The sequence below is a fragment of the Hydra vulgaris genome, chromosome 02 (genome assembly GCF_038396675.1).
Source record: "Hydra vulgaris chromosome 02, alternate assembly HydraT2T_AEP".
Lineage (NCBI taxonomy): Eukaryota > Metazoa > Cnidaria > Hydrozoa > Anthoathecata > Hydridae > Hydra > Hydra vulgaris.
In genome coordinates this window covers 13967735-13981458 of record NC_088921.1, presented here as the reverse complement: position 1 = coordinate 13981458, position 13724 = coordinate 13967735, and the positions used below count along the sequence as shown (strand labels likewise).

At 27.7% G+C, this 13724-nt stretch overlaps 1 protein-coding gene across 1 annotated transcript in view; it reads left to right on the top strand.

Annotated features, from left to right (window-relative positions):
- The first annotated feature begins 5854 nt into the window (after positions 1–5854).
- LOC136075863 (uncharacterized) overlaps positions 5855–13724 on the top strand; it is a 63088-nt gene continuing 55218 nt past the window's right edge. Inside the window, exons 1-2 of the mRNA XM_065789300.1 lie at positions 5855–5902; positions 9109–9113. Of these exons, the coding sequence (XP_065645372.1) occupies positions 5855–5902; positions 9109–9113 (53 nt within the window). The remainder of the gene's footprint in view (positions 5903–9108; positions 9114–13724) is intronic.

Below are 13724 nucleotides of genomic sequence, written 5' to 3'. Positions count from 1 at the left end.
ATCATCAAGCTCCTTCGTGAAATACAGAAAACTACAATAAAATTTTACATCTTCCAATATTATATATAAGAGTGAAATTAATAAGTTTGAAAAAAAAAAAAATTTTAAGGTTAAAAAGAATTTAAAGTTAAAAAAGAAATTAAAAAAAAAAAAAAATAAAGTTAAGAAAAGAAAGAGAAAAAAAAAAAAAAATTAAAAATAACAAATAAAAAATTACAAATCAGTACATATTCGTATACATATACATATTCAATACAGTATTAAAAAAAAAAAAATCACAAATCGGTACATATGCGTACACATATTCAATACAATATTAAAATAAATAAAATGCATTAAAAATAAAAAATAAAAAATTATTTCAATTTTTTATAAAAATGAGAGAATGTACGTTATGTTTAAATTTAGTAAATGTTTTTTTATAGTTTTTTTAAATGTATTAATAGATTTTTTTTTTTCATATTTTCTTCAAGAACCGAATTCCACAAGCGTGGTCCCCGTCACATAGTCGAGAAGTCAGATTTTTTGAGTGATGTTAGTGGGATGAAGTAATTACTCATTGAGTGTCTTGTTTCATATTTATGATTAATTTGAGTGAAACGTTTAAAAAAATATTTTGGAATTATTTCATTTTGAAGTTTAAACATAAATAACAAAGTTATGGTATATATTTAGTTCGTATACGTTTAGAGCATTTATTTCCTTGAGTAACGGCTCAGCACTTTCGTATCTATCTGCGCCCAAAACTAACCGACTTACTTGCTTTTGTTTTGTATAAATAATTTTTAGGAAAGATGAATGATTGTTTGCCCAGGCAATATTAAAATAGTTAGTATGACTATGTATATATGAAAAGTATAAATTTTTTAAACATAATTTATTCAAAGATGTTTTGTCTTGTACATAATCCCCAGAATCTTTGAAACTTTGTTCTCAACTAGCTTTATTTAGCTTTTCTAATTTAAAAGTTCATAGAAAATTATTTCGAGTATTTTCATTGAAAAAACTTTTTTTATTTTAATATTGTTAACTGTTAGTTCAGGTAATTTAAGTGGAAGGTTCTCGGATTAAGATGATTTAACAAACAAAATATATTTCGTTTTTTCAATATTTAATGAAAGTTTATTTGCTATAAACCACTCATTAAGATATATTAATTTTGTGTTTACAATATAAAAATTTTTTTTTTAAATTTGAGTCAGAAAAGAAAACATTAGTGTCATCAGCAAAAATAATATAATTAAGTATTTTTGAAGACAAATAAATATCATTAATATAAATTAAAAACAGCAGAGGTCTAAGTATTGATTCTTGGGGAACTCCGTAACTAATTGATTCAAATGGGGAACATGTTAAGTCATGTGGTACTCCTTGTTTACGATTTTGTAAATAACATTGCAGCCACTTTAAGTTGGAGTGAACAACTCCATAATTGCGTAGTTTATAAATAAGAATCTTGTGGTTGACAGTATCAAATGCTTTTGATAGATCTAGAAAAATCCCGAGTGTGTAACTGCTGTTATCAAAACCATTTAAAATTTGGTTGATAAAATCAATTACTGCATGTTCCGTAGAATGGTTATTGCAAAAACCAAACTGTTTATGAATAAGAATGGTTTTTTTTTCGAGATAATTGTACAGTCTAATGTGCATAATACGCTCTAGTTTTTGGAAAAACAGGAAAGTAAGGAAATTGGTCTGTAGTTTGATTTTATCGAGTCATCACCGCTTTTGTATATCGGAATTATTTTTGATAATTTTAGTTGATCAGGAAAAATCAGATTAAAAATTTTAAAAAGAGGTTTCTTTATAATATCTTAGACCGCTTTTACAACATCAGGGTTAACTTCATCCAGACCCGCACTTTTATTTGTTTTCAGCATACTAATCGCTAGTCGAAGTTCATCAATTAAAAGCTCCGACTCCTCCATGAAGGAATCAGAGTTTTTCAAAAATGATTTAAATAATTTTCTTTTCTCAGGAATTGCGCCGGCAAGGTTTTTTCCTATATTTATAAAGAAATTATTAAATGTTTCTGCAATTTCTTTATTAACAAAAGCATCTCCTCTATTATCATCTCTTTGCAATCTTTTTGGCAGATTATTACATTTTCACATTTCCCACTCCTGTTATTTCTGTAATTACATTGCAGCCATCACTAACATCATTGCAATTAGTCAATGGTTCCCAGTTTACTTCATGTAAGAGGTCACGAAACGTGGCTATTGATTCATTATTTATATTTCTTACGTATACAGTTTTTATTTTTATTTTATTCTCAAGGGTTGCATAATTTGTTATCAGAAAAACTGGAAAGAAGTCAGTTATATCTGTTTTAATAATACCACTTTGGATATATTAATATCTATATATATATATATATATATATATATATATATATATATATATATATATATATATATATATATATATATATATATATATATATATATATATATATATATATATATATATATGTATATATATATATATATATATATATATACTTATGCCAGTTTTTTCAATTGCTTTGCAAATATTGGCATAAGTGCAGATCTCTATATCAATATTTTAAAATTCTTTGGGTGTACTTATGTCAGTTTTTGCAAACTCTTTTGGTGCTTTTATGTCAGTTTGCACTTATGTTAGTTGTTTTCTTAACTGTAATCAAAATAACAATAACTAAAAGTATGGTATTAGGGCTGAGAGAGATTCTACTTTAGGAAATTTTAAAAAATTACATAAAGATGGATTTTTAAAAAAAATACTCCAGTTAAATCTTAAATAATATATCTTTAGCTTTAATTTTAGTTAGAATTGCACTTTTGGCAATTCTAACAAAAGTAGAAGCTAAAGGCATAGCTCTAACTGATTTTGTTAGATAACTTTTCATTATGTATTTTTAAACATTGCGCATAAGACTAACTTTGAAATGAGATACTCGTAACATAGTCAGTTTACAGTAAAAATATTCTTCAATTCCGCTATCAGTTATTTTCTTCTTTGCTTTAATATTCGAGTAGAGTTTTTAATGGTTTTTGAGTTGATTACTTTTCTTAAAAGAGGCTGTGCATGCCATACCTTTTATTTGTGCATGTACTGATGCACCAATGCTTCCAGAACAATCATATGTCACTTGAATAAATTCATCAACAAGCCCTGAGTACAGAGTCTCAAGTTGGTTTTTATTTGCAGTGTTTATAGTTTTTCATACTTTTTCACTATGTCACCAGATTTTATATTGACTTGTTGTTTATATATAACAAATTCAAAGTGTATGAAACATAAATACCTTATTATACCTATACATTGAACTTGTCAAAACATAAACACATTTCAGTACCTCTTATGCCCTTCAAACATAAACACACTTCAGTACCTCTTATGCCCTTCAAACATAAACACATTTCAGTACCTCTTATGCCCTTCAAACATAAACACATTTCAGTACCTCTTATGCCCTTCAAACATAAACACATTTCAGTACCTCTTATGCCCTTCAAACATAAACACATTTCAGTACCTCTTATGCCCTTCAAACATAAACACATTTCAGTACCTCTTATGCCCTTCAAACATAAACACATTTCAGTACCTCTTATGCCCTTCAAACATAAACACATTTCAGTACCTCTTATGCCCTTCAAACATAAACACATTTCAGTACCTCTTATGCCCTTCAAACATAAACACATTTCAGTACCTCTTATGCCCTTCAAACATAAACACATTTCAGTACCTCTTATGCCCTTCAAACATAAACACATTTCAGTACCTCTTATGCCCTTCAAACATAAACACATTTCCTCCTTTGCCCTTCAAAGATTTTATTAATAACTGTTTAATTGACAAACCCGTCCGTATTCGAGACCTTTAAAGGGTGCCTGTAGATTGCCATTGAGAAAATGTTTATATACTGAGTGATTACTAATTTATTTGGTGAAAAAATGGTGCTAAATTTATCGTACATTTTTTTGTCGAAATATTTAGCTTCCAGTTATTAATTCTTTTAGTTTGAATAAGCTTGAGTAAACGTAATTATTTGCTTCAGCAGCTACAAGATTATTTTTATTTAAAACTCTAGCTTAAACTGTTTTTGACAAAAAGTTGATACGTTATTTGGATAATTCTAGTGTTGCATGAATAATTTTTGCTGATTTTGTTTAAACTTTAATGAAATTGTTTCTCTCAGAATGGCGACTGTTAAGTGAACATATATTTCCGCAATAAAAACATTGTTCTTTAAAATTAAAACAAATCTGTTTTAATTTAGTTAAACATTTTATTTCTTTAGAAGCTATCATATCAAATTGAATTTTTAATTCAATTTGATATGATAGGTGAAAGTAAACTTTGTCTTCTTCCTGTTGTTTTTTATACAGTTTGCAAATCAATACATTCAAATTCAATTTTGAAGCACACGTAATTAATCTTTTCAGAGCTTTTTGTTTCACACCATTTCTTTCAAACCTTGCCCCGACTTGGTTCAACAAATCTCCTTCAAAGTTTTTTTTACCACATTTTTTTTAAGTCCATAATTTTTCAGTTTAGCTAGGAATCAAATTCGTAAGCGTTTACAAATCTAAATTTTGGCAATCAAAATATGAATTTGGAATCTTTTGTATAATCAATTCCTAGCAAATTTCCAGTGAACCTATATAGATATTTTGAGCAGCTCATAAGAGTTTTGCTCAGCGGTTACTTAGTGGATCATTAGTGGAATCCACTAAATGTGACCAGTCGATAAATTTTCAACATTTAATATAGTAGTTAATAATCGGCTAACATTTTTGGCGGCTACCACTAATGTTCTACTAAGTAACCGATAAGCAAAACTTCAGTGGACCATCCAAAATGCCCATATAAGTCTACTGAAATTCCGCTATAGAATGCTTTCATGATTGTAAGAAAATTTCTATTATAATCTCATCATAGCAAATCCTATACAACTATATAATTGTATAATTTTATAGACAATAATTTATAAAATGTTTTTGATTGAAAATATCAAAACTAACCATATGTACCAAGAAAACATTCTAGAGCAGAAATTTAGTGGACCTGGAGAGGCATTTTAGGCGGTCCACTGTAGTTATGCTAATTAGTTATTTAGTGGACCATTAGTGTGAGCCGCCAAATGTTTTAAGTTGATGACTAGCCACTATATCACATGTTAGAAAGTTATTGGCTAGCCACAAATAACGACAAGTTCAATATTCTAATAACTTTAGGATTCAAAATAACACAGAGCTGCAACTTTTTATTTTCCCTGTCTATTCTTACCGTCTTTTAATATTCTAGAGACACAAAAGAAAATATATTTAACACTCTTGCACCATTTAAATATAAAAATTACTATATAAACACTGCAATTTTTGAATAATGTGTTTAAAAACTATTGGCAAAATTTAAAATTTTGTTTTTTACCTCCTAATTTTTGTGATGCCACAGGTTTTTTTCCCCTCATTCTTTCTTACTTCGCCTTTTTTAGTAAGTTTGACTTGTTTTTCTGACAGTAAATCCAAAAAACCAATACTTGCTTTGCTTAATTTGTATCTAATGAAACATCCACTAAACAGGTGAATTGCTGAAAACAGGTGAATTGCTGAAAACAGGTGAATTGCTGAAAACAGGGGAATTGCTGAAAACAGGTGAATTGCTGAAAACAGGTGAATTGCTGAAAACAGGTGAATTGCTGAAAACAGGTGAATTGCTGAAAACAGGTGAATTGGTGAATGTCTTCAAATATGTTTATAACATTGGATCATTTTCGGGGAAAAAATATTGCTCGTAAATATTGCTCGTAAATTTGGGCAATGGAGCAAATATTGACAAAACCATAAATTTATTAGGAATGAAAGCTCAAGCTGAAATTAATATAATTAATGAATTAGAAAGTGGGGTAAGTTATTAGCAGATCCGAAAAAACATTAAAATATGGCAAAAAATAAAGAATGGGAATAAGTTGATTTGTTAGTCAAAAATGTGGTATTTAGAAGGTGCCTTGCATATGAAATACAACTCATTGTAAAACTTGCTAATAATGGGAAATACCATGGCACACTTTTAATGATACCTTTTTTTTGGTATATAAATTATCAAAAATATTTCCTATTGTATTATAGTATATTATATAATATTTAATATTGTCAAAATATTGTATTAAAGTTTGTGTTGTATAAAAACTTGAAAATGTTAAATATTATAATGTAAAATATTATATAAATATATAAAATATTATTTTTTATAATCTTTTAGAAATAATAAAAACTTTTTTTATAATGAACAAAAACAAATAAAATCAATTAAAATATTTAAAATAAAATAAAAATGTTTTAAAAGAGGATTTCTATTATTTTGCGTTTCAAGAATGTTCAATTAAAATTAAAATCAAAATTAGGTAAAACTATTTTATCAAAGAAAAAGACGACGATAAGAAACAAAAAAGAGGTTTTTAATTTGGAAAAATAGCTTTTATATTTTTATCAATACAAAGATCCCAGCTGGCACACTTACGCTAGGCCAACGTAGGTAATAACGTAGGTATTGCAAACATCGGCTGTTTTTTTCGATGCAAATACTACGCTTTTTCAGATGCAAATTCTCCGATGCAAATACAACGTTGATCCGATGTTAGTTTTATCGTATTTATATAAATAAAAACTTTAAAAACAACGTTTTATACGACGGCGATTTATACATTGGATCAACTTTGATCCATATACATTAGAATAACTTTGGATTATATACAATAGATCAATGTTGTGTTTGCATCGAGAAAGGCAGATATGCAAATATATATGTGTATAATTTATAAGAATTATTTTTCATCCAAATATTTCAGTTGATTATGGAAATATATTTTGCTAATATATTTGTCTCTTTCTTATATAACGAAATATCAAGCCACAAGCAAAACAAACATGAACTCTTTTATGAGATGCTGATTAATTATACTTCAAAGTATGAATCGCATATGTATATAACTCTTTGACATTTTACTTTATAAAAAATGCTACGTTATTATTAAAAGCTAATTCTCGAATTAGTTTACAATTAATACGTAACTGCTGTCATTAGGTAAACCTAATCTCAGCATGTTTTCCACCTATTGCACAATCTAACATCATGTGCAATCCTGTCCGCTATCTCTATGCTATCTTTCTAACACGACTACTATCTTTCGCTCTAAGATAACTTCGTTCTTCCGAAATTCTCTTTACTCTCGGTCGTAAAGCAGTTATGACGCTCCTTCTTGGGGGGCTGAACATGTCTTTGCGTGCTTTGGTATGGTGGTCTCTGTATGGCAACTAGCCGGAGGAGAATAAACCACAATACCTTACTCTTTGACATTTTAAAACAATTTTTCTTCAGTAAATTTCATAATCTTGATTGAAACTGCGAATTCATCGGAAAAAAACCCTATCTTGCAGCTGTTGTTGATAGTCACTCAAACCATTACGAGTGAAATATGGAACAGCAGATGTCACCATATGTTTAACAATCAAAAAGTTTACCCAATGGCAGTAATCAAGGTATCAATTAGGAACATCAGAAGTATGATTACTTCAAAATATAATTATCATGTCCGAAAAAACACTGCGGACATTTTCTCTCAATTTTTTTGTATTAAAAACGTTTTTTGTCAAGTAGAGAATGGTAATCTGAAACTAAACATATGAGCTAAACTAATACACTTGCTCATAGTAAGAACTAATTGTTTAGTTAAGTTTTCCTGTTCCCTGCAAATATTTTTCCCTTTTTTATAACAAAAATTTTGTTAATTATGATTAGACAATCACTGCCAGCTCTTATTTTATGATATATAGCTTTATAATTTGAATGTTTTCTGTAGTGTTCATAACGTGGTTTTTGTGTAACGTGGTTGTCTTTTTTTTCTTTTCTCTAATAAAATCTTTTTTTACAAAAAATTTTTAATTTATCTTTTTTTTTAGAATTTTCTATTTATCTCGTCATTTTACACATTTTACAATGTTATCAATAAATTTAAACAAATATATATATAATTACAAGCTGACTGGTGCAAGTAGAAGTCAAAATGACTTATCATCAAGCCCCTTTGTGAAATACAAAAAAAAAAACAATTAAATTTTACATCTTCCAATATTACACAAAAGAGTGAAATTAATAAGTTAAAAAAAAAAAAAATTTGGTTAGAAATTTTAGAAGGTTAAAAAAGAACTTAAAGTTAAAAAAAGAACTTAAAGTTAAAAAAAGAAGAAATTTAAGATAAAGTTAAAATATAAAATAACAAATAAAAAATTACAAATCTGTACATATTCGTATACATATTAAAGATAATAAATAAAAAAAAAAAAAATTTAATTCGCTTCATATGCATATACATATTCAATACAATATTAAAATTAAATAAAGTACATAAAAAATTAAAAATACAAAATTATTTCGATTTTTTTTTTAAAAAAAAGAGAGAATGTACGTAATGTTTAAATTTAGAAAGTGTTTTTTTATAGTTCCTTTAAATGTAGCAATAGATTTTATTTTTTTCATATTTTCTTCAAGAACCGAATTCCACAAGCGTGGTCCCCGGCATATAGTCGAGAAGTCAGATTTTTTGAGTGATGTTAGTGGGATGTAGTAATTACTCATTGAATGTCTTGTTTCATATTTATGATTAATGCGAGTGAAACTTTTAAAAAAATATTTTGGAATCATTTCATTTTGAAGTTTAAACATAAATAACAAGTTATGGTATATATTTAGTTTGTATACATTTAGAGCATTTGTTTCCTTGAGTAACGGCTCGGCACTTTCGTATCTACTTGCGCCCAAAACTAATCTACGTGCTTGCTTTTGTTTTGTATAAATAATTTTTAGGAAAGATAAATGATTGTTTGCCCAGGCAATATTACAATAGTTAATATGACTATGTATAAATGAAAAGTATAAATTTTTTAAACATAAATTATTTAAAATATGTTTTGTCTTGTACATAATCCCCAGGGTCTTCGAAACTTTGTTCTCGACTACCTTTATTTGGCTTTTCCAATTTAAATTCTCATTGAAAATTATTCCTAGTTTTTTCATTAAAAAAACTCTTTTTATTTTAATATTGTTAATTGTTAGTTCAGGTAATTTGAGTGGAAGGTTCTCGGATTTAGATGACTTAGCAAACAAAATATATTTCGTTTTTTCAATATTTAATGAAAGTTTATTTGCTTCAAACCACTCATTAAGATATATTAATTCTGTGTTTACAATGTAAAAAATATTTTTTAAATTTGAGTCAGAAAAGAAAACATTTGTTTCATCAGCAAAAATAATATAATTAAGTATTTTTGAAGACAAATAGATATCATTAATATAAATTAAAAACAGCAGAGGTCCAAGTATTGATTTTTGGGGAACTCCGTAACTAACTGATTCAAATGGGGAACATGTTAAGTCATATGGTACTCCTTGTTTACGATTTTGTAAATAACAATGCAGCCACTTTAAATTGGAGTTAACAACTCCAAAATTGTGTAGTTTATAAATTAGAATTATGTGGTTGACAGTATCAAATGCTTTTGATAGATCTAGAAAAATTCCGAGTGTGTAACTGTTGTTATCAAACCATTTAAAATTTGGTTGGCAAGATCAATTACTGCATGTTCCGTTGAATGGTTGTTGCGAAATCCAAACTGTTTATGATAAAGAATGTTGTTTTTTTCGAGATAATTGTACAGTCTGTTGTGCATAATACGGTCTAGTATTTTGGAAAAACAAGAAAGTATAGAAATCGGTCTGTAGTTAGATTTTATTGAGTCATCACCGCCTTTGTATATCGGAAATATTTTTGCTAATTTTAGTTGGTCAGGAAAAATGTCGTTTTTTAGGGAAAGATTAAAAATTTTAAAAAATGGTTTCTCTATAATATCTGAGACCGCTTTTACAACATCAAGGTTAACATCATCTAGACCTGCACTTTTATTTTCAGCATACTAATTGCTAGTCGAAGTTCATCAATTAAAAGCTCCGACTCCTCCATGAAAGAATCAGATTTTTTCAAAGAAAATTTAAATGATTTTTTTCCCTCAGGAAATGCACCGGCATGCTTTTTTCCTATATTTATAAAAAAGCTATTAAACATTTTAGCAATTTCTTTATTAACAAAAGCATCTCCTCTATTATCATCTCTTTGCAATCTTTTTGGAAGATTATCACTTTGCATGATTCCCAATCTTGAAAATCTTCTTCTTAAACCTCGATTTCGAATCTAAATTCTTGATTTCGCACAACGGCTCAAAAATAAAAAACAAAAAATTAAAAAATAAAATAAAATAATATTAAAAATGAGATTCTTATTAAAAAACTAGAAAATTATGGAATCTGTGGTAATTTTCTAAAATTACTTAAGAGCTATTTAAGCAATCGTAAACAGTATGTGCAAATTGATGTATCCTCTACAACAAATTTACTAGATATAACATGTGGTGTACCCCAAGGGTCTATACTAGGACCACTTCTTTTTCTCATTTATATTAATGATCTTTATAATGCCTCAAATTTAAAAACAATAATGTTTGCTGATGACACAAACTTTTTTTTGTCTAGCAATAATATCATAACACTATTTAATGACATGAACATAGAGCTAATTAAAATTTCAAAATGATTTAAGTCTAATAAGTTATCAATTAACATAGAAAAAACTAAATGAACTCTATTTCATCAAAAATCCAAAAAACAACTTTTGCCAAATGATATGCCTCAAATATATATAGATAATATTCAAATAAAACAATCAAAAGTTATACTTTTTCTTGGTGTTTTTATTGATGAAAACCTTACGTGGAAAAATCATATTGAAACCTTGCGCAACAAAGTTTCAAAAAATATTGGAGTACTATATAAAGCGAGAAGTTTTGTAAATAGACACGCATTAATTCAACTTTATTACTCACTTATTCAATGCCATCTAAATTATTCAAATATCGCATGGGGCAGTGCTAAAAAATGTCAATTAGATCCTCTTTATCGGCAACAGAAGCATCTAGCACGACTAATAAATTTTAAAGATCGTTTTACTCATGCAAAACCACTTTTATTCAAAATGAGTATTCTTAATATATACCAACTAAATGTTTTTAACACTCTTTGCTTTATATTTAAATGTAAGATAAACTTAGCTCCAATACCTTTTCAAAATTTATATGCAATAAAGCCCAGAAACAAATATGATCTAAGAAATGACAATTTTATTTATCAACATTATTCGCATACAAATTTTGGAAGGTCTCTTATATCTTATCGCGGAGCTTATTTGTGGAACCAAATAGTTTTAAAAAATTTTGATTTTTCCCAAAGTTGGAATTTTTCTTCTTTCAAAAACAAACTGAAAAAAGTTATTTTCTCAATAGAAAATATTCTCGAGTTCTTCTGATCTCGTTTCTCTTTTATAAGTGCTTCTAAATGTAATTTAAAATATTTGTTTTTATTTTTTATTGTTTTTTTAATCGGTATTTTATTTGTATGACGGTTTTCATAAAAACGGTATTTACTAATTTCTAATATTTTATTTTATTTTTTTATTGTTTAGTTAAACGGTGTTTTATAATTGAGGTTATTTTATTTGTATGAAGGTGTTTTACACTTAAACGGTGTTTACTTTTTATTTTATATTTTTTTGAAATAATTGGTTTATAATTTTTGTATTGTTAAACGGTTCTCGGTGACAGGATCTTATGATCCTCTTCGAGTTTCCGTGTTCTTTGTATATTATGTACCAACGTCACTTTTACCAGAGAATATTGTTAAATGAAAAAAAAAAAAAAAAAAAAATACAAAAAAATAAAAAAAAAAAAAAAAAAAAAAAAAAATGTGAAAATTACAAAAAAAAAAAAAAAAAAGTAAAAAATTATTATAAAAATATAAACATAGATAATGTTAAATAATTACGGACAAAGCAATGCTAAAATTACGTGACAAAGCTATATTTAGTATTATAAACGCATGTTATAACGTTGTAATAACGGAAATATATATACAAACGGAGAGAATGTAAAACTTGTCGTATACATTAAATGTTTTTTTATACAGAAATAGTTAATATTTATTATTTTGTAATAAAAAAAACAAAAAAGAGTGAATTCTAACATTCTAACATCCAGTGCAATTATCTGTCCGCTCTCACTATGATATCTTTCTAATTCGACTTCTTCTCACTTTGACCCTAACTTACTTCTTTCTTTGTAAACTCACTTACTCTTGGTCAGAAAAAGTGGGTAATGACGCTCTTTAGTGAGCTAAACTTGTCTTTGCTTGCTTGCTAATTAGCCTGAGGAGGATAAATCACAATACCCTTCAGCAGTGATGATTACGTTTATACAAATATATTAATTAAATAAGTTATTAGTACGAAATGCACAGACCTAGACTTGGTAGCCGCCGCCTCTATTCATCCGCTGCCGCCAATTTAGTCAATATCCAACTACCACCACTTTTTTATTAATAGCCACTAATAGCCGCTATTTTATTCAAAATGCAGCCGCCGCTAAAATACAGCTGAAATGGTCAGTTTTTGTTTTTTAAAACTATAATTTTACGATCAATCCTTTTTTTTTTCTCTGATTTTTATAAACTTTGTTGTGCTTCATTTTTGCGCTTATTTTTCGTTCGACCATGGCAGTATAATAATTTTTACTTCCATGGTTTGACTCGGTTTATAATTTGATAACAATTTTTAAAAGTTAACATCTTAGATAAGCTTTTATAAAATTTAATTAAGTTGAAACATCTGGTATAGTATGTAAACTTATCCTTATAAATTTTTTATAATAAATTACAATATTTCTAGGGGTTATATATACCCTCGTTATTCAAGTAATATAAAAAACCGTTAAAAAAACAAACAAATAATAAAACTTCAATGTAATGTGTTCTTGCGTCTTAAAAAAGAAAAATAAGGTTTCCAAAACGACGATGTGACGTATTCACCGTCGTCTTCATTCAAACCGCCTTCATTTGGAGAACACTGGTGAAACTGGTGAAAAACCGCCTTCATTTGAACACTGGTGTTGTTATTATTCCAGCCAAAGGCACGATGGCAATTTCTGGAATGCTCCGCTACGGCCGAATTTTTCCATTTTCCCTCAAAAGTATGTTTTTGATGTTGGCAAATGCAAGTTGAAACCTTGAGTTTTGTTTCACCTACATAGAGCTTTCCACGCGAACACTCCAGTTTGTAGACTCCTGGGTAAGAGTTGTAGGGATCTCGAGACTTGTTTTTTTGAGTTAATAATTGTTGAAGGTTTTTTGGTGATTTAAAAACTGGAGTAAAGCCTACACTTTTAAATATCTTTTTTAATTGATTACTTAATTTTGGTACCCATGGTAGAGAAATATAACTTGTTTCTAGTTTTTTGATGTTATTGTTGTTATTTTGTTGATTATTTTGCTTATTGTTTTTTATTTTTTTGACAATGTTTTGAAGTATTTTTTTTATTATAACCATTTTCTGTAAACACTTCTGTTAGAAACTTCAATTCATGATTTATGTGTTCTTTACTGCATAATGCAAAAGCTCTTTGGATAAAACCTTTAAATACACCATAAATTATTTTTGGATCGTGACAAGAATGCGGCTTTATTTGCACATTAGTTATTGCATCTTTGCAATATTATATTTATTCCAGAAATTGCCTTGGTGCCTTCGGCTGGAATAATAACAACACTGTTAAAGTAGAGGAAGACTATTTAAG